The sequence below is a fragment of the Neopsephotus bourkii genome, unplaced genomic scaffold, assembly GCF_033783945.1.
Source record: "Neopsephotus bourkii isolate Nb327-2 ecotype Australia unplaced genomic scaffold, CSIRO-AGI_Nbou_v1 NB_1189, whole genome shotgun sequence".
NCBI classification, from domain to species: Eukaryota; Metazoa; Chordata; class Aves; order Psittaciformes; family Psittacidae; genus Neopsephotus; species Neopsephotus bourkii.
Window position 1 is genome coordinate 3499731 of NW_026901674.1, and position 27989 is coordinate 3527719.

Consider the following 27989-nt stretch of genomic DNA (forward strand, 5'->3'; position numbering starts at 1 on the left):
TTGTGCTCATGTAAAAGATATTTGATTTAAGGCTTTTCATACAAAAACAATTTGTATGTTTCAGAGTTGCAGTAGTAAGGCTATAAATTGAAGGGTACATGTAGCTTTTCATCAGTCTTGCCTCCTTGTGTATATTTGTTAGCAGTTTTCAGATAGACTCTTCCTGCAGAACCATCCTTACTAAGCTAACTTCATGACATAGCTGTTCACTGTAGCACAGCCATTTCCTACATTTCATTTGCCTAAAGAGGCTCACAGCGGGTAAGGCTTAGTTTTGCAGAAAACTAGTGCTTTGTTTGTCTTGTGTTTGTACACAAGGAAGCAGACTTGAACTGTATGGACATGATTAGTGTCTGATACTACTTATCTGACTGTTTTTGAACAAGGGCACAAGTCTTTGTTTTTAATCATGTGGGATTTGTTTCCTAGTCAGCAATAAAAGATTCTGTTGCACTGTTCTTACATTGCAAGACACAGGCAATCTTTTATTCAGTATACTGCAAAAAATGGGATGGTGTTTGTAAAGAACTGTCTTGTTCCAGCTGGAATCTTCATATATAGATGTGGTTTGGGATCTGGATTGTTGCTGTAATAGCAAAAGGAAGTTGTGCTTTTGAAACTGAGAATTGGTTTGTTCTGATCATATGTTCTGTTCAATGCTGATAGATTGAAGGGTTTCACTGTATACTAATGTTCCTGTTGATAAAAAGGCAACTGCAAGGCAGTAGCTGCTGAGAAGGTCTTTGTTGTGTTTCATTTCAACCAACTTTTGTGAATCCAATTAACTTAAAAAAGAATTAAAAGATATTTGTGGGTCTTTTTCAGTATCACATGGATAAAAATCCCTCCTTCCCCCTTTACCAGGAAAATGGTGAAGTGTTTATTGAATATTTTACTTTAAAAAGAAACAGGACATTATGTTGAGAACACTGATTGTCATCTTTGACATCTTTACACTGACAAAGGGCAATGACTCAAAGTTAATTTGACATCTAGTGATTATTTGAATACAAGTTATTTTTGCTTAAATACACTGCCACTCGTTCTTTGATCCAAGCTGATCTGAGTCTTACTGGTTACAGTATTGCTGCTATATTGTGGGAAGAAACATTGCTTTACCTTGTATTGTAGTTCTTCAAGGTGTCCGTAAGAGACAGGATTTGTTTTGTTTAGAAGAAAAACACTTTATGGAGTTGCGTTGGGAACTCCAGTGTAAACTGACTGTACTGTAGACATGGGGATAGCACTTGGAGTATTTCCCTTGGACAGTACTCAACAAGGGATCAGTTGCTGTTCTTTGTGTGAACCCAGGTTCTCACTGATCCCAGGTACTCAGTAGCTGCATTTCCCAGCTGCTTGCAGGGAAGGGAAAAAGAGACAAGGGGAAAATGGGGAGGCTAGGTAGTACACATGCACCAGCAGTATCATTGCCAAGTTGTATTGTCAAACACGTGAAAATCACAACAGGCTTGTGCAAGTACCTCAGCAGTATCGAGGATTGTGACTGCAGAGACACAAGCTTGCTTTAGCTCCTCACGTAAAAGCCTGTTGCTTTCAAATGACAAAAAACACAGTCTCTGGCCATTTGCTTTTTGGTTTCTGAGAAGGTCAATACATGTTAAAGGGCCAGGTTGTAATACTGAAGTTTACTGAACAAGTAAAGAAAACTTAAAGGAGCAAATTGAATTAATCATCTGAATTTGTAGACCTCTGTTTAATTCAGATCTTTTAGCATGGCATTCTGTTATTTGCCTGTATTGACCCTTTTGTTCGTGTAGATGAAGTCGTTTGAGGTATGCACAGCTGCTTGTTGAGTGTTGTCCCAGTCTTTAAATGTATAATTTCTGGAGCAGAGGTGGGTAGGAATTAAATAAGAATCACAAGCCTGCCACATGAAACAGTGAGTAACGCATTTCCTAGATGGGAATTGACTTACTGGAGCCAGCTCTGTAGAAGTTTAAATACCACATGTGATGATGAAAAGCTGCTCTCTTCCATTTGAGTAGCTCAATTTTTGACCTTAATAAATGGAGAATTACTACTAGCTTGCTGCTACATGAAGGACACTGTAGTTTCTTTGGTCCTTCCAATGAAGGGGATCTTTTTATTTGACAGATGGTTTCCTTTAATGTTGGGTTATCATGATGGGAAAGACCAATTTTAAGTATTGCTTAGTTCAGATCTTCAACTCGGATACTGACTGCAGGGAAAATAACTCTCTTGGGTATTAAAAGGGCCATTTAATTTTTCAGTATACCTTTAAAGCTATTTCTCGTCAAGGTTTACTTGGACCTGAAAGCACAAGGAGGCAACATGAATACACCTTGGACCGAAAGGATGGAAGCTTGAAGCTGCCGTTGATGTGCTGCAGCTCTGCACTGGATCCCTGTTGTACCGTCACAGGCTGGAGACATTTTTGCCTTGCTGCTTGCTTTGTGTTCTGCAGAGGATAAATCTGTTCTGTGTGGTAGCAGATAACTCGGAGAGTGCTGAGGTGCAACAGTATTTTCTGAACTCTTGATGTCTTACTATGAATTAGGGCTTTTTTCAGTTACAGGGATATGCTGCGTGTGTGTAGGAGAAATTTCTCTTATATTTGTGGCTAATTTCAGACAGACTGAGAAAAATAAAATGAGTATTTCTAGAATACTATTTTTAAATGAATGTTGCCTCCTACTAGGTTTATGTATTCCATGGAGTGAGGATATAAAAGTCCATGAAACATAAGTCACTTCAAAGTGATTTTCAGAAGTGAGCAAATGACTATAAATTTGCAGTATCCATGTAACAGGACCTTGTTCTAGAAGTATGACAGCTGATCATATGTATTGCTGATAGGTTTTGAAATGGGCAATACCTCAGGTTAGAGAACCAACACATATTGCTGAATGTATGTTGCATTTTGTAGATACAAAGCCAGTATACAAGGTGATGCTGTGATCTCATTGATTTCCAAGGGCATTTTTTCCAGCGTCCTTTTGCTCTATGGCTGCCTAAGAAGCACTGTAGAACCTGTCCTTCAAGATGTATACCTGGGAAGTTGGACAGGTGTGTGATACGATGCTTTAAATACACTTTAAAAGGTCACAGCATCCAGCAACAAGTGTCTGACAAGCTCTATAGGTTAGAAAACTGATGTCCCACTGAAATGCTTCTACATTAAAATCATACTGGAAGGTTTTGCCAGAGTCCATGCCACTTCTAAATGGAAGAAAGGCAAGATGCAAGCTCGATAGAAGTGTTAGTGTGGCCAAATCTTGATTTACCAAGGCTGTAGAAACAAGCATTGCTTCATATCTATTTTCTCTGTAGAAAATGCATATGGGGGTTGCAATATATATATATTGTGTTGCGATTCAGTTATTGACAAGGCTGTACATCTCTGTACCCTGTTTTGCTGTATTTCTCCAATTACGTGTTTCTAGTCAACAGAGTTGTGCTTACTTTTCATGCACAAGAAGCATTTGCATCTGGTTCTTAGCAGAAACACACACTGACCTCAGGTATCATTTTTAATATCCCTCTGTATTGAAAAAAGCCCTTTTGGTTTCTGTAAGCATGTTTTAATACTTACATGTTGATGCATGTTGAAAGCATTTGTTAAGTACCTTTTTTGTTTTGTATCTTCCGATTCATGCCAGCCTGGACATAATTCCCCAAACCTGAGATTTCTTTACTGCATTCTCCAGTCAGTCCTAAGTGTATGTGGTCCAGAGGGGCTTAGGATGCTTTCAAGGTTTTGATTATGATTTCTCAATTCATTTCTAGTTGAATACATGAATATTGTTCTAGCAAGTGAAGTTTTTCTTTAATGCTGTGAAATTGGTTACTGAAAACCATGTTTCTTCATGTCAAGTGTTAGTTCATGGTGCTACTTTATTTCCTGAAAGCTACAGGTATCCTGGTGGGTAAAAAAGAAAACATTTGCCTTTTTCTTGCTATTGAAAGGCAATACAAAAGGAAAATAGAAAATCCTTCACCTTAATTCTTTCTTTGTTACAGAGCAAAGTTGAAGAAGCTTAAGCAAGATTGCTTTAGCAATAAGGTTTCTGTTCAACTTAAATATGCATTTAATGCTAACGTAATGAAACGTTTTTACTTCTTCACGTACATAAAAGAGAACATGAAACTTTGTTTTAAAGAAATTCACCCACTTAAATAGAAGCGTTAAAACACATAGGTTTTGCTTAGCGCCATTGATGAAGAGGTCTGGGTGTAACTAGCAGAAGGTAGGACCGCTATTGGAATTACTTGGCCTGAAACTCAGTTTCTACATGTTCAAATGTCACTGCTGGAGTTTTGCAGCCTGTATTTTTGGCAAGCATAAATCTGCTGGAATTGGAGGTATTGAGGAATGTTCCACAAGATTAGGGATAAAAGTTGACCCTGTGAACCTCTTCATACTAGAAAGTATTACAAAAGAGTGAGTCAGAGCCTCCTCGGAGTTCAAAGTGAGGGGTGCTGGACAAACTCCCCTGATTTATTTAGGCAAGCCTGAGATAGCATATAGTTTTCTGTCAGAGTTCTCTTCAAAGCTGTTTTACACTGTGTACCTCAGGGGGAGGGTTATGTTTATGTTTTCTCTCTGTGTTATCTTATTAAATGATTAAACCCATGTTTTTTTATCTGCTCTTGTACTCTGGTGTTTGTGAATCTTCAGCTAGTAAATGTGTTTAGCTAAGACTTGCCAAACTGGATTTGAAACTAAAAATGGCTTTGAACTGGAAAAACCCAAACAACCAGATCTTAACAGCATCAAATCATGTTGTTTTCTCCAAAAGAAGTAGGCTTAACCACACTAAGCGTATTCTAGCAGCAAGCCTGTCACTGATTTCTTTGTGTTTAAACTGTGAAAACATAGAAGCTAAAATATTTAGATTTAAATATAAATATCTGAATCTCTCTAGGTTCATGATACTAGAGCCTAGAGCACTGGCTGATGTGGAAGGAAAAGCTTTAAAGCTGTGTTTGCCAACCCATCATGAACACTAAAATGAATGTTCATGAAGTTTGAAACCTGGTTTTACTTACTGAACCTATGATGCTCTGAACACTTGATGATTATTATGCGCATTTTCTTACAGCTTTAAATGTATTCTGGCTAGAATTCACTTTGCAGTGTAGCATCTAGTTGTATTTTCTGCTGTTACCTCTGATGTCACATCAGATGAAGCTGGCTTTGCCCAGCTGCAGTATGTGTATTAACAGATCACTTGCTGCTTAGATTCATATAAAAATGTATTTGGGCAAAATGCTGAACCATCACTCATACTCAGAAAGTCCTTTGGAAGCTGTAATGTTTGGCATTGCTTTCTGAATGTGACAGAAGTGAGGATGAAGTGGTTAGTCCTTGGGTGTAAATGAAAACTAATCTTCCTAGAAATCAGTCCAGCCAAAAGCATGCTCATTTACTTTGGAGATTTTTTTTGAGGAGACTGAAACATCTTGTTCTGTCTTTTCAGCTTGTAAAACGTCACTGCCAGCTATGAGCCAAGATTGTTAGAAGGAAAAAATGAATAAGGCATTTCTCACAAGGGTGCTCAGGTTTTGGTAGAACAGGCAGTAGAAATCCCAGTGCATGGGCTTTTATATCCCATTGGTCTATTCAAACTTCTCATGGGAGCTGTGTGTCTGCCTAGCATCTCTTCTACCACATGCCCTGGCAAAGAAAGATGCTGGGGACAGCAGTGCTGCAAGTCTGGTACTGAGTTGAAGGAGCCAGGGGACATGTCCAGGTGGGACAGGAGTGACAGGGTGGCTGCAGAGCACATTGAATCAGTATCTCTGACTGCTGCAGCTCTGGTAGGAGGTGGAGCTGGTCTTGGGGGACTGTCTGAAGGAAACTCCGTGTCAGAAACACCATTTCCTGGTGTGAATGCCACCTCTGAACAGTGGCTGCAGCATAATATAAACCAAGGTGTGTGAATCTCCCTTCAGTGTATATAGTAACTCCTACGCAATGCCTTGTTTTTGGAGTACTTTGGAAACATGCAGGATAGCTGGAAAATAAACTTTGCAAGTCTAAATTCAGATTCTAAAGGTGTTTCTGTGTAGCAGATGGGAGTTCCCTATTTTGAAGCTCTCTCCTCATTGTTAGCATCTCAGATTTGAAGTTTGTATGTAAATAAAAAGTACTCTACTGAAATCAGTTGCATCATGTTGGTGTAAAATCAGGGCCTTCTGCCCTAAGTGAGGTTTCTCATAGTTTGTTGATTAGTTTTGAGTCTTTAGACTGCAATTTGGCACTGAAATGAGCCACACATTTAGTTTCTGTGATGTTATTCATTGTTCACTGTGTTCCAGAACAGACATGCACTGGCAGCAGCTAAGCACGACTGCTACCCTTTCTTTTCAAAACCTGCTATTTAAGTCAACCACTCTTCAGGATGCAAGTAAATGTTTTAAATAGCATCTTTAGTATCTTCGCCTGCAGTCACAGATTTAGCAAGTATGCTCTGCATTTTTGGGTGTCTTGCACATTCTCATTCCCCCTTACTTGTTCCTACCATTGTCAATGGGAAACTTGCTGAACTTTGTCCAAATCGTTAAACCTACCCTCATTTAGGATAATGAGCAGTCTAAGTTTTGCTGCCACACAACATGCTAACAAGCCGTGTGTGTACAGAACGGAGCAGATGTGATGCTCTCAGAAGCCTGTATGTTCAGTTTTAAGTGAGCTTTTCTATTGGAACATCATTGTAGTGCTGAAAGAAGAAATAAAAGCTGAATGTAAAATAGGTGGTATGATTTCATTGACTATCTCAGTTTTAATGGTATACGGTTCTTGAGATGGAAGTGCAGTGGCTTGGGAAGTACACAGAGTGTATCTTCTGCTGTGTGTTACCTGGCACAGCGTGGGAACTGGTGTTTGACAGCCAAAGATTATCAAACAAACCTGTGGGTTTTGTTAGCTTTATTTTTAAGGGAAGCTTTACCCTGTGAAATTAAGGAAAAGCTGGTAAAAAGGTTGTGATGCAGGGTCTAAAAATCAGTGTAAGCATGTGTATTTGGTGTGTGGGCAGTGGCCCAGACTGAAGTTGCATATGGCTGTATACAGGTATTGTGGCTTATTTGTGGAAAGAGATAATTGAACAGGTAAACAATGCCTCAATATCTCCACCAAATTCACCTGGAAGGAAAATTCCCTCATGTCCTGGCATCTACAGGTCAATCCGTGGCGGAGCTGAAGGTCAGCTTTAGCAGTGTGTGAATGGAGCACAAGTGGGCATCTGCGTTCCATGGCACTTCTTGGAGACACCAGCAGTGGAGCACGCACCATCGGCAGAGCCCAGTCTGCAAAGATCCTCACCTTTCTTATGTACTTCCATGTCCATGACGTTAAGCTTTAAAACCACCCCAGTAACCTGTTGTGTTGGTACATTAGCTGTAAGATGATGTAGCTGGTCTAGGGAGTACTGGTTCTTAGCATTTAAAATCAAAAGCTTTGGGCTTTGTGACCTGATTCTTAATAAAACTTGGTGCTATCTGTACTGCTTCAGTGTAAATGTACTGCCCTGAAAACACCTTTCAGAGCTCATGTCCAAGCTGTCTCCTCCCCAAACCGCATCCCTTACCTCTCCCATGGTTTTGCCTCCGTCTCATCCGTGTGCACAGGAACGCTACTTGTGGTCCACATCTGTGCCTGTCCCACACATCAGCTCCAATGTTCCACATGCAGCTGTTGAGTGGTTCCCTCAGCAGCGTAGCAAACGTCTTTATAAACCCACACCAAGAGCCAGGAAACCTGCACCAGCTCACACAGCTTTTGGCCTTGGTACCGAAGGCAGGAGTCCAGCGGTGCGCGGGCCAGCACTCTTCAGCTGGAAGGCATTGTGCTGTTGTGTAGTTTGGAAGCACAGATGCAGTTTGTGTTCAGCGTTCCGGTGTCACCAGTTCCCAGGAATGAAGTCTTGGACTTGTGCGTGTAAGCGGAAAATATCCATATGTGTCAGTGAGGCGGGGAGCCCGTCCAAGTTCCCTCTGTGAACAGAGCATCAGTAAATAACCGCGTTACCCCGTGCTCGGGGTGGGATTTGGCTTTAGGTGCAAATAAGCATTGGCTTGTCTGCTAGCAGCGATTGCTGCGACTTTTTAGGAATCGGTGCCATTTCCAGTGGGATTTGAGCACTCCCGTTGCCTCCCACCACTGTTCCTGAGATAATTGTCTGTCAGTGGCTTACAGTTGCGTTAGAATTACACAGATTTCTTGCTCTGGCTACAGGCTGGCTATTCCTTATGAAATATTTTGGTAAAATAGTTGTTTCTGAAGGTGAAAACACCTTTGTGAAATGATAATTGTGCTTTTCCTGTTATTTCCTATTGAGAAACAGTTGCTCTTCCACGTCTTTGAAGAGCAGCAGAGTCCCCCCAGCACAAGAAGGTTGGTGCATGTTTTGGTTAGAAAGTGCACACAGTCACCAAGGCTGTCTCAGGAAGTGGGTTTGTTTCTTGCACCTGCTCAGCAAACACTTTATGGTGTCTGAATGCTCGTGGAGGAAGCTGCCTGATGAACAGGAGTGCGATGGGGGAGCAGGAGGCTTGAGCCTGGGGACAGGGAGGAGGAGACAGAGATCCCAGCCTGGTTTGGCTTGGAAGGGACCTTAAAGCTCATCCAGTTCCAACCCCTGCCACAGGCAGGGACCCCTTCCACTAGAGCAGCTTGCTCCAAGCCCCTGTGTCCAACCTGGCCTTGAACACTGCCAGGGTTGGGGCAGCCACAGCTTCTCTGGGCACCCTGTGCCAGCGCCTCAGCAGCCTCACAGGGAAGAGCTTCTGCCTAAGAGCTCAGCTCAGTCTCCCCTCTGGCAGTTTAAAGCCATTCCCCTTGGCCTGTCCCTACAGGCCCTTGTCCCAAGCCCCTCTCCAGCTTTCCTGCAGCCCCTTTAGGCACTGGAGCTGCTCTGAGGTCTCCCCTTCAGGAGCCTTCTCTTCTCCAGGCTGACCCAGCCCAGCTCTCTCAGCCTGGCTCCAGAGCAGAGACGGACATGGGTGAACCGAGATAACGCTGCTGTTTAAGCGCAGGGACAGGGGATCAGTGGGGAAGGCTGACAGCGGTGCCGCTCCCCACAGGCACTGAGACCCCACCGCTGCCACGTCCCGCTGCCGGTCCGGGCGCCTCCCGCTGCTGTGTAAACCCCGGGGCGCGGCGCGGAGGAGCCGAGCTCCATCTCCCAGCCCGGCCGCTGCCTTCCCACCAGCCCCCGGAGCTGCTCCCCCTCACGGCGGCGGGGCCCGGGGGGGGGCGGGACGGGGCGGTGCGGGACCCGCCCGGCGGGGAGCGGGGAAGGCGCGGCCGCCCCCCTCCGGCTCCGGGCAGCGCGGGGCCGCGCGGCCGCCCCGAGATGTTCAACAGGGCCGTGAGCCGGCTCAGCAGGAAGCGGCCGCCCTCAGGTAACGGGGCCGGGGGGGCAGCGGTGAGGGCTGGAAAAGCGCGGGCGAGCCCGGTCCCGCCGCGGGTCTCCCGCCCTTTCTCACTGAGGGGAGCCGGGAGAGCCCAGCCCCTCAGCGCGGCGGGGGCCGCTCCTCTGCTGGGGCCGCTCCAGCTTTGAGGTACCCGCGGGCGGCGGGGCTGGACCCAGCCTGCGGAGAGGGTCCCCTCATGGATCCCCTCACTTCTTGCGGTGCCGGGGGTCTCGGTGTGAGGGGCACCGGCCACGCCGGGGAAGGAAGCGCGGCTCTTCCCGCCCCGGCAGCTGCGCGGAAGAGGGAACTGGAGCCTGCTCGGGCTCATTATGCCTCATCAGCCGCGGTTTAATTGCGAGCTGCTGCCTGCCGCTGTTGGTGTTGGCGAGGCAACATCAGAGCGTGGTTGTTGGAGCTCTGGATTGACGTTGGGAGAGTTTGGAGGGAGCGTCTTCAGCTGGAGTGGGAGTTAACTGAGGAGCGATAAACGCGGGGCCGCACGGTTCTTGCGGCTGACAGGCGTTCTAACGCGTTCGGGCTGTTCCAGGGCACCTCTGTGCGGTGTCTATTCCAAACGGTTAATGTATTATCACTAAAACAACCGAGGTAGATGTCACAAACTGGGAATCCCAGTAAATAAAGACATTTTATAAAGCACCATCAGAAGTTACAGTCCACCTAAGAAGAGCCGAATGTGTGTCTGGAGCTGGGTTTGGTTTTGGGGGTGATGCCTGGTGAACGCTTCCAGAGATGCTACAAAAGCGGAACGTCCCTTCGGTTTCCTTCCCCATAGTTAAAAGTGGAATCCAGTGGCCATCTGTTGTCGGAGACAGGCAGAAGAGGATGTTGAGGCTCGTGCTTTGGGCAGCCCTTGTATAGGACTGAAACTCAGCTGCTCCTAGGAAAGAATTGGTGTGTGAGGACTCATCCAGTGGCGTTCGGATACATGGAAAGTAAGGGAATTTTCCCTTTTCAGCTGCTTACTGATGAAGCTTCCCACTATTTCATAACCTTGGGTTTATTAATTCCAGAGTGGTGATTGTTGCTGGATGGGCATTGTGGTGGCTTCCGGGGAAAGGCAAGGTATCCAGAGTACTTCTAAGGTAATAAGAAAGGTTTGTGGCTCACAGGTGACAAAGGGGGAAATGCAGGCGGTGTGATCCGTTCTTCAGGAAGAAATTGAGAAGGCTTTCTTTAACATCACATATTAATGCTTAAATATAGAATAAGGAATATGCTCATTGCATGGTGCTGTTGTCATTTGTGCTGGTTGTCTTTAGTTAAGGAGCTTGTAGATGAAGTGTATGTGCAGGTAGCACAGGCATTGAGGTGAGGGATGCACTGCGGTGAAGGGTGTGAGTCTGTGCTCTGTGATACAGAGCCACACAGCCCAGTCTCTCAGCAGTTTGGGAATGGCAGCAGCTTAGGAAGCTGTTGCAGTGCGTAGCCCCTCTGGAAGGCAGACTGTTGAACTGTTAGCTGTGCCTTAATCTCTCAATGTCTGATGGGTTTCCACGTTTTTGTACTTGCTGAAAGCAAGAGCCAGAAGTGAGGTTTGACCTGCAGAGTTGTGTGTTTTGGTGTTGATGTTTTCTGTGGTTTAAGTCCAAGTTCCTGTGTAGAGAATGCAGCTATTTGTTGTTTTTGACACCAGACTTCAACTGATAATTATGGTGTTATTAGTGCTGCACGTACAGTCACATTGGCACTGGTGAGGCTGCACCCCAAATCCTGTGTTCAGCTCTGCGCCCCTCATTATAAGAGAGACATCGAGGTGCTGGAGTGGGGCCAGAGAAGGGCAATGGAGCTGGTGGAGGGCCTGGAGCACAAGTGTGATGGGGAACGGCTGAGGGACCTGGGGGGCTCAGTGTGGAGAAGAGAAGGCTCAGGGGAGACCTTATTGCTCCCTACAACTGCCTGACAGGAGGATGGAGAGAGGTGGGGGTCAGTCTCTGTTCCCAGATAACAGGCAATGGGAGAAGAGGAAATGGCCTCAAGCTGCACCAGGGTAGGTTTAGACTGGGTATTAGGAGCAATGCCTTCCCCGAAGAGTAGTCAGGCTCAGGAACAGGCTGCCCAGGGCAGCGATGGAGGCACTGTCCCTGGAAGTGTTCACACACCATGTAGATGAGGCCCTCAGTGGCATGGGTTAGTGGTGGCCTTGGCAGTGCTGGAGAACAGTTGGACTTGTGATCTTAAAGGTCTTTTCCAACTGAGTCTATGATCTATTGCTTGAAAAGAGCCTTCATCCGCAGTCAGATGCAGAACAGTTGTGTGATGGCAGAAGACAGCTTCTATACGATTCTTCTCTATGCTCCAGCTAATGCAACTACCTACTTGTTGCCTTAGTGTAGGCTTCTCCTCTACAGTAACAGCGCTGCTAATGTAAGGACTTAATCATTTACTGTGCATGTAGAAGCATCTGGCCACCACACATCATGTAAGAGCTGTATTGCGCTCGTACACTCAGTGTGAAGTTTGCTTCAAGCAGAGGCTCTGCAGCCGCGCTCTCGTGCTGCACAGTGCTTGCTTTGTTGTCTTTCCCTGCCCCTTGGTTTCTAACCTGTATAAAAGACAGTAGTTACCATATTATCATCTGCTGTACAGTCTATGTGTTACTCTTACAGAAATATTGGTGGAAGAACTGCCATTTTGTAATTCCCTTTTTGATGCTCGAAATGATCTCCCAGTTTTCCATATCAGCACATGCTGCCTTCCTCATTTAAATAATCATACTAATGTGCGCATTTGGGTTATTAAACATCAGTATTGCATGTATTAAGTAACTGTCACTAGATGATTTTAACAGGAGGAAGTTATCTTTATAAATAGCACACAGAGATAAATAGCTTTCAGGAGGGTCGTTCATGTAATTACATTTACTGCAGCATTGCCTTCGAAAATAAATTGTTTGAGACTTTCATTAAATTCTGCCTCAGTGGAAGTATCATTTTTAAGGTAATTTAGTACCGTGTTATAGGATCTGCATTTGGGGGTTGGCTTCTGGAGTCATGTGTGGGGAAAACCTCCTCCCTATCTTCTGAGCTCTTAAAATAGAAATCACACTTCAGATCCGCTAAATGATTCCAGCATGTGGAGTGGGAAGTTATGCTGCTAATTGGGGGCCACTTTTGTATCAGAGTATTTTTCTCTGATGGCGTATTTAATGGGTTGTAATAAAAATATGCAGCAGTTTTAATATCCTCATAAAGTTTCAGGGTGTTTCCTACTGTCATGTGTCATGTGCAGCCTATTTACATGTGTGTGAAGTTTTATGGAGGTTGCAAAGGAACAAGGAGCATGGGGATTAACAGTACTTGGCCTGGCAGGGGGGGAGCCTGATCAGTGCCATGCCCAGCACGCAGATCTGAACCATCCTGTTGGCATATCCCTGGCACGGCTTTGGTCCACGGTGGTACCAACCAGGTGATGTCCCCAGCAGGCTCTTTGGGGACTGCTCAGGACAAGAGCTGTGCTCCACTAGCTCTGGGTCTGCCCTGTATTGCATTGGCTCGTTGAAACACATGCTTTTCAAAGTAATCGTTAATGTCCACTTCAAGTTTGGCTGGAAAAGAAACACTAGAAACAAAATCTCTGATATCGTATCTAAATCCTATATTAAATAGGGGAATGGCCTGGCTCTTCAGGCCATGAGCAGCTCTACATAGAGAGCTGCCATTCTGCTTGCAGGTGAATGATCATAACAAGAGATTGAAGCTCCTCAGAGGTAACTGTGTTCTGTTCCAGTGTACTTGGCTATTCCCACTGAAATCTCACAGGTTTTATGGAGATTAGGTGCCCAGGCTCAGGTTCCTAAATAAATTTGCAAGTGATAATCAAGAACCACATCCTGTTGCATGAGGGAGGGGAAAACTAAGGCACAGTTAACTCGCTGTGCTCTTTTGTTAATGAATGAAGTATGCAGTAGTGGGCTCAGACAGTCCTCAGGTTCTGACTCTTGGCCTTTACCAGACTGTGTGTTTCTTATACAGAGCTTATACTTGCTTATACAGAGATTATATATATATATATATATATGTACATATACAGAGCTTATATGTGCTGCTTTGGAGGCCAGTTTGTCACAGTCCTTACCCAAAGGGGTAAGGTCTTGGATTCTGAGAAGTTTTGTGCAGGCACAGGGTCATGCATTCCCTGTGTAAGAAATTTCAGGTTGATGCTGTATCTGCATTATATAGTGGGAGCAGGGCAGGCGGAGGAGGGACAGGATCTGCATTTGCTTGATTATTTTAGATGCTGTCCTTTCTTATAGAGCTGTATTTACTTAGGGCATCAGTGTACATCACTCAGCATTAGGCAATGGGTATGAAATCCACAGCTCCAGAAAGTTTACCTCTCCTTCAGCTCTGTAATTTCTCCTGTATAGAAACCTCGACTTCTATCAAGGGAGAAGAGGAGAAGTTAATTCATTTCCAACAGTGGCCATCTCACTGTTAGAAAAATAAATAGACTCTACAGGTCCCTACTAACCAAAACTCAGCAGGCTTTGTCGTCGTGCCAGTATGTTGTAGGGCTTTAACCTTAGCATTTATCATTCTAGCTACCAGCTGAAAAGGGTGTCTGATAGTATAGCTCTGCATAGATAATGTTTGAGATACTTGCTGAAGTTTAGTTTCATGAGGGAGGAAGGGTTTTTAACAGAACTTAAGAAGAAGTTATGAAAAATCCCTATTTCCAGTAAGTTGGTAGGGAGGAATTAATATATTGTAGAATCCCAGACTGGTTTGTGTTGGAAGGGACCTTAAAACTCATCCACAGGCAGGGACCCCTTCCACTAGGGCAGCTTGCGCCAAGCCCCTGTGTCCAACCTGGCCTTGAACACTGCCAGGGATGGGGCAGCCACAGCTTCTCTGGGCACCCTGTGCCAGCGCCTCAGCAGCCTCACAGGGAAGAGCTTCTGCCTAAGAGCTCAGCTCAGTCTCCCCTCGGGCAGGTTGAAGCCATTCCCCTTGGCCTGTCCCTACAGGCCCTTATCCAAAGCCCCTCTCCAGGTTTCCTTTAGGCACTGGAGCTGCTCTAAGGTCTCCCCTTCAGGAGCCTTCTGTTCTCCAGGCTGAACCAGCCCAGCTCTCTCCGCCTGGCTCCAGAGCAGAGCTGCTCCAGCCCTCGCAGCATCTCCATGGCCTCCTCTGGACTCACTCCAACAGCTCCACATCCTTCTTGTGTTGGGAGGACGCAGGACTGCAGGGGGGGTGTCACAAAAGCAGAGCAGAGTTATTTGTTATAACAATAAATAGAATTTGTGTTCCTTACAGAAGGAGCTTTTTGCACCTTTCCAGTGTGCGCTTACTTGATGCGGAGCTCTTAGCCTGACTGTCCATGGCCTGCACACCCTGGGCATTTCATGAGAGGAAAGGAAGCCACGTACCTTATGTCTGTTCTAGGGGTTTTCAGATAAGAGGTAAAATTCCTGGAGTTTTCCCAAGTAACAGGTTTTGTGATGGGTAGCCAGCAAACTATTTTTTTGGCATCACCAGTCTTGGATGCAGCATAATTCAACCAAAAACTCAAGGTTTATCCCTTGTGTCCTGTATGTGAGAAACCTGGCTGGCAGGTAAGGTGTGGGCATAGTCCTTATAAAAGGAACGTTTCAGTGGACTTGAAAACAAGGAAACATAAAACCCACCCAGATACCACTTGCCCAGTAACAAGTCAACTCAGCTGGACTGAGGCTTTCCTGCCATCTTTCCTCCCTTTAGACTGGGTTAACATACTGCACTTGCTCTTCCACTAAACAAAGCATTACTTTTCTTTCTAAGTGAGATCCCAACCTCCAGTGATGATCCTTTTCTTCAGAATACATTGCATGTGTGTGACTGCCCAGGATTTGCTTTATAGAAGCCAATGGCATTGACAGTGCCAGAACAAAAGAAGCAAATGGTCCTTTTACCACACAGGCTGCGGTCACTGTGTTCTGCAAGCAAGAAAAGATGCTTGAACTCCTATAAACCAGTGACAGCACCTACTTACATGCTCATGAGTTATAACACTGCAAGGAATTTCTGCCTCCTTACAGGCAAAGCAGAATTCAAGTATGTGTGTGTTTAATTTCAGATTTATGGTGTTTCTTTTAAGGAGAACAGCTGTAATCCAGAAGTGCAAAGGGCAGTGGGGGAGACATGTATGTGACATTCATCACTTCTAACTAAAATAGCTTTTTTTCCCCATTTTCTTCCAGAGATAAATGAAAGCGAGGGGCACCCAAGCAGCAGCCACCAAACCTTGAAAGGAACCTCAAAATGGGCTACATCACTGGAGAGCCTCCTCGAAGATCCAGAAGGAGTGAAACGATTTAGGGTGGCTATATTAACTATGGTTATTTAGATGAACTGAAATTAGGATTTAAAGCTGAATTAAGTCTCAGGGTAAATGGTGCCACTGCTGTAAGCCCATAGGTGTGCATCCTTCCAGATACGTACCCTGAGCAGATGGGCAGAGTTGGAGCTGTGGCGCTTGCTGAGCTTCTAGAATAGTTCCTTTTGCCACTGCTACTGCAGCTTGCTCTCCTAAGGCAATGGAAGACTTTTAGTTGCATCTTTCTAACTGGATCTATCAGCTGTTACAAGGATTAACAGTAACTGTTGGGTAAACTACAGTCCTTGAGCCACTGATCTCTTTTGCCAAGCATTATTTGTCACTGAGGGCTGATCCTGCACTCTTCAATCTCATACATTGTCCTTAACCAATGAGTTATCACTAACAGCTCCTGAGCTTGGTAACTGTGTGGCTCTTACTCTGTGTTGCAGCAGCTGTACCAAAGAGCATCCCCTTCAAGTTCACTACAAAGTGTGGGTTGGTACAGCTCTAAACACAGGCTTGAGGCTTAGTTGGGTGAGGGTGGTGAGTTGGTTTTTCAAGACCTTCTTGCCATATTAGCTATAAGAATAGGAACTACCTACTTGAGTATGGCTTTGCCATACCAAGAACTGATAAAGTGCACTGGGATAAAATGTTTTACTGGCAGACTGGTTTGGAAAGTGATGTAAAATAGAAGCACAAACAGCTTGGATTTAGAATTCTTAAGGAAGAAAAAAGTAATATTGGTGCTATTTAATTCTTGGCTTTACTTATTCTCTATTTTCTAACACTTGAAAGAGAAAACTGACGATCTCAGAGCTATAAATATTTCAGTCATGTTTTATGAAGAGATTTAATACAAATTTTTTCTCCTCATTTTAAAACATGCTTCACTTCTGGAGAAATGTGCTTTGTTTAAGCACTGTCTAGAGAAGACAAATACATCTTCTGCTTTAGTTTACTTAAATGAATTGCCAGTGATGATTAGAAACACTTTTATTTGTAGTGATTTTACTCATTAAAAATCAGAAAGAGACTAGATGAGAGTCTCAAGTGATCTGTGACTCATTAAAATAGTTCATTATATTCACCTGCTAATGAATTAATGTAATTTTGGATTTCCCTTTGAGTAATGGCTGTAAAATCACTTGAGTTATTTCAGGGAGACTGAAGAAGCTCTTCTTGTTAGTTACTGGTGTGCTCTGAGGTTAAATGTAGCTGCTCATTCTCCTGGAATGTACTTTCAGAGTGCTCAATAAGATTGTTCATTTGTGCCTCAGTAGCGTGCGGATGCACTAATTCAGTGGTTCTGTTATACTACGCTATGGAAACTCATACCCTGGTAAAGCTAAGCCCAGGGTCTAGTTTTAATAGCTATAGTAGGAAGAGAGAAAAACAACTGAGAAATTGGATCCTAATTTTTGTCTGTTTGTTTGTTTTTCTCTTCCCTAGGAGTTTTTAAAGAAGGAATTTAGTGAAGAAAATGTTTTGTTCTGGTTAGCATGTGAAGAGTTTAAGAAAACACAGGGGAAAAAACAGGTATGTTTCCTAAGTAAGCTGTACTTGTCAACAGCTTCCATAGCAGAGCTGAAGCTGTAACATTTCTGTTGCATAATGTGCTTCATGCGAGTGTGAATAAATAGATCTGAAGGAATTGCACTGAGATCGCAGTGGTGGGATTGTTTGGAAACAAAATGAAAACAAAATGCTGGAATTGTCATGTTTCCCATGTTATGAAAACTCTGAACTTTCTGTTGTTGCTTGGGAATAGCCGAAGGTTTTGTTCAGGGATGTTGCATCATCTTGCTTGAAAATATGAAGATGTTTCATTCATTACTTTTATTTAAAGCATAACAGCCACTACATGAAAATACACACCAGTAGAATGTTTTAGTGGAACATAAAATCAGCAAAGTGTTTTCCAACAGGAAAAGTTTTGCTTTATCAAGTTACAAAACAAAAGAAACTGAGGGCCCATTTACACTTTTTTGTTTAAATATGTATTGAAATTAAATACAATTTAAATATGTATTCAAATTGATACCTGCAATTGATGTCTGCAGAGCATTTCATTTTCATGAAAGCTGTATTTTTGTAGTAGAAAATATTCTATTGGAAATTCTTCAACAAGCCACCTCTAGTAAGTTTTTTCCACTGCTTAGATCTTGGTTTACATTTAGATCCATCAGGAGCACAGAATCCACTTTCATGTTTAGGCTTTGGAGCCTACGGAGTCAGGCCTAAAATATGTGGTGCTTGGTTTGCTCCTTTCTGAAACAGTTTTTGTGATTTTTATTACTTTTGAGAAATTCCAAATTTATTTGACCTTTGAGATGAGGATTCTGTGAGAATGGAATGAACTAGTTTCAAAACTCCAGCCGAGCATCACTGCCTTTGAGAGTCAGACTCCTAAATGCCATAAGCCCTTACTTTTAAAACCCCACCTTTATGCTTTTCACATGTGTGCAGCTCTTGTTGCCAAAGGGAACATTTTAGAAGGCTACCGGTGCAAATGTACGACCCCTTTTCCACTCTTCTGGCCAAAATAAGTAGAGTACCATGAGGAGGTGAGGCTTGGAAGATGCCACTTAAACCTGCTTCAAATGGACCATGCAGACTTTGTCTACCATCATAACTGTCAGGGAATAGGAATCGGGTGGGAGCTGGGCTCCTGGGGGCAGTATTCTTCCCTGTGAGGGTGCTAAGGCACTGGCATAGGTGCCCAGAGAAGCTGTGACTGCCCCATCCCTGAGAATACTCAAGGCCAGGGTGGATGGGGCTTGGAGCAAGCTGCTCTAGTGGAAGGTGTCCCTGCCTGTGGTAGGGGTTTGCAACTGGAAGAGCTTTAAGGTCCCTTCCAACACAAATCAGTCTGGGATTCTATGGTTATAAAGTGCAGGCATACCTCTCTTAAGGTCAGCCAAATATTGTCAGCTGAAATTGTTTCCCAGTTCATTTTCCTGGTTTTCAACAAGACATTTTTGAGAGGGGATTCTACTTTCTGTAAATATTCTCTATGTTGCACTGAAAAAGCATCTCCCTCACAACAATTTGCTTGTTTCAGTTGTGAGCATTTTTTGGTATTGATAAATACATAAAAAATACAAAAATAATATTTTTTTGCAAGAAGAAGAACATGTTCAGATTGACTGTGCTCTTTGTAATGTTCAGCACTACTTCAGACTTGAGTTTTTAGCTGCTTCCCTTCCCTCTACAAATGCAGATAGGAAGAAGGCTTTGCATTATACAGGGCAGATGTTTTTGCTTTGTAGGTTGTGCAGGGTCCTTGCCTTTTCTTGAGTCCCCTTGGACAAGTATCAAACTGCATTTCAAAATGGAAATGAAACTAGGAAGTCCTCCTTTAAGCTTCCCCAATTTGCAAAGGGAATAACAATCATATTTTCTCTTGCTGAATAATTTCCATCTTTTTAGCTATTTCAGGATTGCACATGCAAGTACAGGAAATGGTAAAATGAAATATAGAGATAGTGGCCTAGTGATTCTTGAATGAATGGACAGAGACTTAACTAGGTTCCCTTTAGCTCAGTTATTCAGTACCCATCATTACGCAGCATGGTCAATCTGGAGCCTAGAACTGCCAAAGCTATTGTAGCTGGTTACAATGAATGTGCTTTAGAATAGCACAGACTTACAGTAAGTTTTTATAGCTGCTTCTTATGAATGGCCTTGTTTAGATACTTTACAAAGCTAGAAAAAGCACTAAACCTAGAAATCTTTTTCAGTGCTTATGATAGCATGAAGCATGAATTTGTCTTCTGAAAGTCTCTTGCAGAAATCACTTCGTATCTATCTGATGTGAGCAAGATATTCTAAATGCATCTTTTTATTTGTTTTATAACCTGCTTCTCATTAAAGCTGGTTTACCACAGAAACTAGCTCATAGACACTTAGACTTTTGGTCAGATGAAGCTGAGTTCAATTTAACCCAGACTGAATGGCATTTTCCCCCTTATTTTTAAAGTATAAAATAAACTTTTCAGTACTTGACATGAGAGTATGAGTGTGGGGGTTTTGTTGGTCTGTTTACACTTGCCCAAAGGTGGCTACCTGGCCAATAGATTACGTTTCATAGTGCCTAGTGTTATTGTCATCCCTTCTGTGCCAGCCTGCAGCAGTGTTTGGTTTTGTGTAGACTGGTGTACCCTTAGGTTGGTGGGCTCAGTAAATGTTCTGTCCTTCCCTCATTTCCTTTCTGGTCTTCACAGGTAGATGCAGGCCCTCTCTGCTCCTGCTTTCTGTTGGTTGCAAACTGTGTTAGTGCTATTCTAAGGAACTATCTTGGGACTCTCAAGACTTACTCAATTTAGTTCAGTCCTTACTCTAACCACAGTCACGCAGGCTCTGCCTAGAAGCTGACTTTATCAAGCCAACACAGGCAGATCTGATACAGATACATCTCTCTGTTCCTTTCCTCTTGAATGTGTGCCACTATGCAGCTGGACCTTGGGACCAAAGGGAGTGCTGGCAAGAAGAAGCCAGGCTCTTGCCTGTTGTGTTGGCTGTAGACTAGTGGTGAGAATGCTTAGTCAGAAGGCAGAAGTGGAGTTCAGACCAGACTACTCCATAAGTTTGTGTTTGTTTTTCTGTTTGAGTGAGCTAATAAAAAACTCATGCTGATTTCAGGAAGTAGGGCAGGTTTTGAGCATCTGCATCAGGGCAGCAAGCAAAGTACATCACTGGTCTAGGCAGGTTTTGGATTCAGCCTATCTTCTTGCAGCAGGAACGCACAAACTCCTCCCCTCAGCTCAAGGCACATCTCTGTAGTTTAAAAGAAAGGATATTCCTTTAAAACTGAAGTTAAAATAGAAATGTTAATGTTTAGTGAAGACTGAGGAAGGAATTGGGTCAAGTCCGCTTGTAGCAGTGAGCTCTGCTGCCACCCATATGGTCCTCATCTTGGGGCACATTTAATTATTGAAATGGGAGTGGTGGGGCTAAGGGAATAAAATTGAGCTTTAAATGTTTTATTGGCGTTAGTCATATGCTGCTGCATTTGTGACTGTTGATGAAATAAACAACATGTCCATTGTGCTACTTCCCAAGGTTTAAATGTTTCTTCTCTTGCAGCGGAGCTTTAAAAATATACCATAGATTGTAATAAATGCTTCAAACAACAGGGAATCTTTACAGCTGTTGCTCAAACCCATCAAAATACCCATGTCAAGCTTTGGAGAGAACAATTTCAGAACAAACTATACCTATTCAAGAGTTTCTTCTGCCATTTCCCATGTGGAATGTGGCAATGGCTATGCAGGACTGGGTAATGCTGCACAGCTGCTAACTGCTGGAGCCTGTAAAGATGAGCATCTGGGACTTCCATTCGCTTCATTTGGGAAGCACACATGCTTAAGAGCTGAGTGTGACCTTAGGAAAGGAAGTGGGAAAGAAGATTGTATCCACTTGAAATAGTGAGGGGGATTTCTGTAGACAGAACTTTGTACTCCAAATGGGAATTTGGCATGGATGCTGGGGTGAGGACACAGATGTGAGAGAAAAGTGCCAGAAATCCTTTAATAACCACCTGTGAACAAGATCCCAGTCTAAGTGTTGTTTAAATTCCAGAGCAGAGTCCCGTGTGCTGTGCCATTAGTTTCAAGCTGACACAGAACGAAGAATGCCACCCACTGACCGGGACTGTTGCTGTCTCCTTTGCCTGAACCTGGCTCTCCCTGAATGTCCTTTGGGGAATGTATAAACATACTGGTTTATAACATATATAGCTGTAACTTTATTTAAAAACATAATTGCAGTTAAACTGATGCTCTACTACTGAAGCACAGACATAGCAGTTGTTCCCTGTGCAGCAGAACCTGTAATGTTTAGTTGTACGTTTCTGTAGTTCCCCATTACTGTAAAGTCAGGTCCCCTGTGTCTCTCCAGCAATCCCTTGTCTCTACCACAGCTCTTTCACTTCTTTTCTTTATCATTTTTCCCCACCAAATCCAGAGATCCTCCCCATTTCACCAACCTCCCACACAATTCTCTTGCTCCCCCCCTGTTCTTTAAAGTTCCTCACAGTACTTCTAGTTTCATGTTTCCCCTCAAGCCTTCCACTACTCCTGTACAGTGCCCAGGTTGCTTCTGTGTTACTTGGGCAAGCAGCACCTTGTGTTGTGACTGATGTGGAGCTATGTGTGCACAGATTAGGCAGCAGCTAAGTATATGTTGGTGGTTCAGGTAGAGTAGGTAACTTTTAAAGATACACTGCAGCTTTTCCTCTCCCTTTCCTTTCTCTCACCACTCTTTTCAATTGAATCAGTAGGAGGGTAATTACTTCTCAGTCCTTTGCCCCCCCCCGCCCCTCCTTAGATACAATTGAAATTGGACAGCAGGTTCAAAAGTTATTTACGTAGGGTTGACAGTATTGTGATAATAGGTAAAGGTACCTTTACTGTGTCTGCATCAAGATATTAACTTTACTAGTTAAACTCAGTCTTACTGATTGGATTAATTGCCCATTTAGAACAGACACAGCTGACACAGTCCTTCCTGCTCTGTGACACTGGAACATCATCTTAAACACTTCATTGTTACCCAGTGCACCTGGCACATGATCTACCCATCAGCTGGATAATGCGTTTTAAAAAGGAATACTGGAAAATACATGTTCCCTTCAGCAGTGAGAGAGTTAACTCTTTAGGCCTTGGGAATTGTCAAACACATGTAGCTTTTCTTCTAATTGTCCCCAAATGTTGATTCTCAGCTGCATAACATGAAAGACATTCTGACTCCTTCACGGGCAAGGGTTTAAATACTTCCTTCTTCAAGCCCACTTCCCATCAAAAACACAGCCCTTTGCTGATGCTGGTGTGGTGATGTAGCTGCTCATTAGATGTGCCATGGGGAATGATGATGAGTACCCATGGCTCAGGATTGTACAGTGCCTGTACAAGGGGAGACTTGGCTTTCTTCTCCCACACTGGCTTTCTTCTCCAACCTTCTGGTCAAGGGGCAGCTTGCACTGAATTGCAGAGGATTGTGACCACTCATTTACTGCTTTGAAGCTTAAAGATGCTAGGTTGGGTCAAAGTGTTATCACTATTACTGATTTATCAAGAGAATGCTGAAATCAAGGCAAACACAAACAGCTTTATGCAAGTCACACCTACCCACATTTATCAGTTTTCAGAGGCTCTTGAGAGTCTTATCTTTACCATTAACCAAGCTGTTGGGTTTCTTTAATCATGTAGTCACTGCTGCATGTGAGCTACCCCGAGGTAAAAATGTAGTTACGAAAGAGCATGTAGTATGGCAGTTATCTAGCAGTAGCATGGATTATACACTAACTTTGTTTAGTTTTGCCTTGCAGTAAGTTTCCAAGTTGTTTTCTTCTGGGTTCCTTGAGCATGCTGATTATCTGTTAGTAAAAATAGTCTTCTAAATACTGAAGACATGGCCAAGCTCTTTCACCAAAGTGTTGAACGCTGATTGCTTCCACTCTTGGCAGTGCAGGAGTTGGCCTGAGAGATGTTTTCCCTCCAGTACAAACGAATAGACACAAATAAGCTAATCTGTGTCTTTTTGTTTTGTTGCTTGTTCTCTTGTAATTCAGACTGTGTTTTGATTTTAGGATCTGAGCCTCAAGAAGTGACTTGGAGCAGTCTTCAACAAAACATTAACAATATTTGTATGAGTATATTCCCCCAGCAAATAATTCTTTAAATAAATATGTCCTTTTGCAGATGCAGGAAAAGGCTAAAGAAATTTACATGACTTTCCTGTCCAGTAAAGCTTCCTCCCAGGTCAACGTTGAAGGGCAGTCCCGTTTGAGCGAGACCATTTTGGAGACACCTCATCCTCTCATGTTTCAGAAGCTCCAGGACCAGGTAAAGTTATTTTGTTCAGTTTCTTTTGGTTTTTGTCTGCTTTTAATGGACTCTTGCTTTTTAACCATAAGCTAGTGTTGGAAAGTTGGGAATCTGCCTACTGCTGCCTGTGGCATGGAATGAATAAGCACACATAGAGCTGGGTTGCTTCATATTGGGGATATTAGTGCAGCTGCTCCAAGGATGGATACACCATACCCAAGGTTTTTGGCTCCATATAACTCTGACCGATTAGTTAAGAGTCTTGGCACAACCATTCTAAGCCAGTTGAGGACTTTCCTGGAAAATTGGATGAAGTTTTCTCCCAGATTCCTGTGCCAGTAGCTTGAGAATCACCCAGCTGACTGTCTTTGTGCCTACATTTTCCTGTGTATTCACTTGTGCTGAGTCATTGCTGATGTTTGTTTCCATAGTTGCCCCTGGTTTCCTTGAGAGCTTGAAGATTCTTCACTTTGCTTTGTTTTGGTATTTATATTGATATGAATATAATGCAATTTCCTAAAAAGCCTCTTCTGTAACAGACAGAACTTAAAAGAGTAGTTGGTACCTGCTTTGCTTTTTCCTATAGAACTTGGGAAGCCTGGTACAAATTAAGTGGCATTTTGCAGGCGTGTCTTTTGGTGGTAAATTTTCTTGTTATTTAGCTTATTTTAATGCCTAAGTTAGGAAGTGAGTCACTCTTATCTGCAGCTTTCCAGCACTTGCAGTCTGTACTGCTTTTAATTTCTGTACCATCCTCAGGACTACCTGTATTTTCCATTTGGCTCTTTTGTGGAGAAACAGCACTCTGATTTAAATAGTGTTTTCAACCCATTTCACATCAGGTATTGTGTATGTTAGCTGGGCACTGGCTCGGTCAGTGGAATTGGTCTGAGGAGCAAAGACTCTGCTGTCTTTCAAGCAGGTTCCAAGTCATTAGCAGTGGAAATGTCTGAAACTCAATTTCAATGCGAAGAAGCAAAGTTTTTCATGGAAGAACTTCTGATTTGGGGAAAGAGAGAGTGCTGGGACATCTATGCACTGCCCTTCAGCATGAGTGATTATGAAAGTGAAGTTGGAGAAGACCATTGGAGTTCAAATAAATGAGCATGCACATGAACAGCCAGAGATCAGTAATACCTGAACTGGAAACATGCTAGACCAGTGGTAGAGGAATCCCACTAGTGTAGGAAGAAAGTCTGTGAACTTCTAAAACCAAATGCAAAGCATCTATGTGTTGTTGCAGGTTTCCACTGCTTGAAGCTTCTGTTTATTGCTGGTAGGTAATAATGGTTCAGAAAGAATTATAGTCTTCCCTAGTTTTCAATCCTTATAAAGGTATGGAGAATGGTATCATTTGTTCTCTAAAGAACAGTGTTAACTACTGCTGGCACTGTGTGTCTGAAGTATAAAGCAGGTCCAGAGACCTGCTGATTAAAACGGGTCTACTTGTTGGGTGTGTTTGTGGGATGTGCTGGTGGGATGGCCTTAAACAAGTAGCTTGGAGGCAGTTGTTCATCCTGAATGGTGTTAGAATGATTCACAGAAATCTGTACATTTCAAAATATTTATGAGTTTAAATGTTCCTGCTCCACAGAAGGTGAGGAGAGGAGAGGAGAGGAGAGAAAAAGAGAATTCTGCCTTTGCATGCGATTATGAAATCTTTCTGTTCCGTGCATTTGGTTGACCAGACTCCTGCAGATTTTACCTTAGTGCTCTTTCTCTCTGGGAGATGCTATAAATGACACTAGGAAAAAGAGAGATCTAAAATTAGGTTGTAGTTAGCCAATGGCAAGAGGTGTAATTTGACTTTACTTAACTGCACTGATTTGTGTCTACATCAAGAGGGTGTTTGGGGATTTTTAGTCTTCCAATATGTAGCTTATAAAGCAAGATTTCCACTGTTTTAAACATGAACGTAACTATTGGAATATGTGAACAAACAGTGGTTAGTAAAATGCTTCATGTAATTTATTTGCCAGGGGGATATTTCAGCAAATGCACAGATAAGAACAGTCAAGTTTTGTGTGTCAGCCTTTACCTGTCCAGGTTCCTTGAGGACATGAAATGAAAAAGCAGTTGGAGATTATGTTACCCTGGCAGTGTTCAAGGCCAGGTTGGACAGGGCTTGGAGCACCCTGCTCTAATGGAAGGTGTCGCAGCCCATGGCAGGGGTTGGAACTGGATGAGGTTTAAGGTCCCTTCCAACCCAAACCAGTCTAGGATTCTATGATTATCACTTCTTTTTCTCCTTACGGTTGTTTTACCCAGTTGTACTTCCAGTTAGAAATGAGGCCTGTAAAGGTAAAGCTCCAGCTATCCACACGTGGATTATCCACTCATGCAGGTCACAATACAGAAACAAGTCTTGGAAACTTAGTTACTCTGAGTGCCATAAAATGGAATCAGTCACGAAGCATGACTCAGAGAAGCTCTGCCACTGAAATAATAGGCAGAGGATGATGTAGGCTTTGGTTTTCCTCAATTATAGTTCTGAGGTTTACTTTTTCCTTCCCCTCTGTTTCAAGACCAAGCAAATTACAGTCCTGACCTTGACACCTGAACAGATTCTGAGCTCCTCTCCCAAGCCCTTTTGTTTTCAGAGAACCCCAAATGAGTTCTACGTTTTTGGTCTTTTTTTTTTTTTTTGTCTGAAATGGGTATAAATAGGACAGAAAACATTTATATTGAGGGATGAGCTTAAACTCAAGCCCAGGAGAGAAAAGCTATACTCGGCACTGACTTCATGCTTCCATGCTGGCTGTGCACTGGCTATGAGAGGAAGGACAGGTCTTGGCATAAGTTTGGTCCATCACTAACTTTAAGCCACATTTTATCTGACAAATTCCATCTGTACCAGATCAGCTCTTTGTGGCAGGTACCTGCAGCATTTCTGATCTGGCCTGAGACCATTCCTGGCATTTGGTTGGGTAGCAGCCTAAAAAGGATGGGGAGATCAGCATAAACTCAAGAAACATGGATTAAACCAGTTGTTTCAGTCCTAGATTCAGTATTTGTGTAAATTATTTAGAGGCTTTTCTTAATTATCCAGTGCTGTACATGTATAATGAGCTATTCTGTAATGCTCAAGAGTAACTGCAGTCAGAAGGGTGCCTAAAAGGTACCTTTTGTTCTTCATCCCTCTGAATATCTTCAACTGCCCTGCCAGAAGGAGACCCTCACTGAGTTTTGCTCCTGGTGGCTCTGCAGCCTTAAAGCTGCAGTAGAAGGGGACCAGGTAATGTCCTGGCTTGTCCACTTGTGCAGTTATCTGATCATCAGCTGTAAAATCCTACCCAGTGACCGTGGCATGTGGCCTCCCACCTTCACTATCAGGTTTTCACAGGTGGCTATTGTGAAAATCATAATCTGGTTCTTAAATCAATATGGATGCTATAGAAAAGAGTGACTGTTGAACCTACAGTATGGTTTGCTGCATGCAGCCCCTTCTGAGTGATTGAAGTGTGTTTTAATGTCATGCTTTGGAGTGGTGCTTTAGTACTAACACAACCAAAATACATTAGAATTCATACGTTGTCTTCATTTAAAACCTAGTTTTACTTAGGCCATTTTTTTGTGTTTTTCCCCCCTCTTACCAGATATTCAATCTCATGAAATACGACAGCTACAGCCGCTTCTTGAAGTCAGACATATTCCTAAACCACAAGAAGTGTGAGGAGCAAGAGGAGAATTCACCAGAGGCTCAGACTGCAGCTAAAAGAGCGTCAAGAATTTACAACACATGATAGGATGAATCCCTTCGGGAGGAGCAATACAATGACTAAATTACACTCAGGAACAGTCTAGGTTTATAGCAGTTGCATTTAGGGTTTGAAAAGCTCAAAACCTTCTTAGGAGATACTTACCTTCTTAATTGCTTGAACGACTAATTGTTTTTGCATGATAGCTAATAACAAAGTGCTCATGGAAAGACTGTTTCCTACCTAAAAGGCTGAGGTATTCCTCCATAGCATGAATTGCCTTTCATATTTCACAAGCTAAATGCTTTCAGTTTTTGTATTTTCTTTTGTGAGGCTTCATAATGATGAGAAATGGGAAATAGGGTGCCTGGATTTCTATTTTTGCCTTGTAATTTTTATTTGTGACTGGGTTTTACATCCTGAATTGCTGGGAGAAGCTGCTGAGGAGTGAATTGCACGTTACTTTGTGGATGAGTCATTCGTAGCAAACTTAATTATGAAGGGACAGCATCTTTCATGGTTAAGCTCAATAGAATCCAATCCCTTCCTATGTAACTTTGTTTTTTCAAGGTGATACCTGTTTTGCTTTGCCCTTATTGTTGAATCAAACACTTCTCTAGTAATGATTTCCTCAATATTTTTTGCAGTAGACAATCACCTTCTTCAGAGGATGGCATAATCTGTATCCCCTTAGGAACAAAAGCACTGATTTCAGCAAAGCCTGACCAGGGCACATCCTGCA

General features: G+C 43.1%; 1 protein-coding gene across 2 annotated transcripts; it reads left to right on the forward strand.

Moving 5' to 3' along the window:
• Window positions 1-9245: 9245 nt before the first annotated feature.
• RGS10 (regulator of G protein signaling 10) lies at window positions 9246-27870 on the forward strand. Of its 2 annotated transcripts, none has more exons than XM_061364204.1 (5): window positions 9246-9390; window positions 15602-15720; window positions 17173-17259; window positions 23424-23567; window positions 27146-27870. In XM_061364204.1, the coding sequence occupies exons 1-5, from the start codon at window positions 9342-9344 to the stop codon at window positions 27290-27292; spliced, it is 546 nt and encodes a 181-aa protein (XP_061220188.1). In that variant the 5' UTR covers window positions 9246-9341; the 3' UTR covers window positions 27293-27870. The 2 variants fall into 2 exon arrangements, with proteins under 2 accessions (XP_061220188.1, XP_061220189.1); XM_061364205.1 differs by lacking the exon at window positions 9246-9390 and adding an exon at window positions 10260-10355.
• The last annotated feature ends 119 nt before the right edge of the window (window positions 27871-27989 follow it).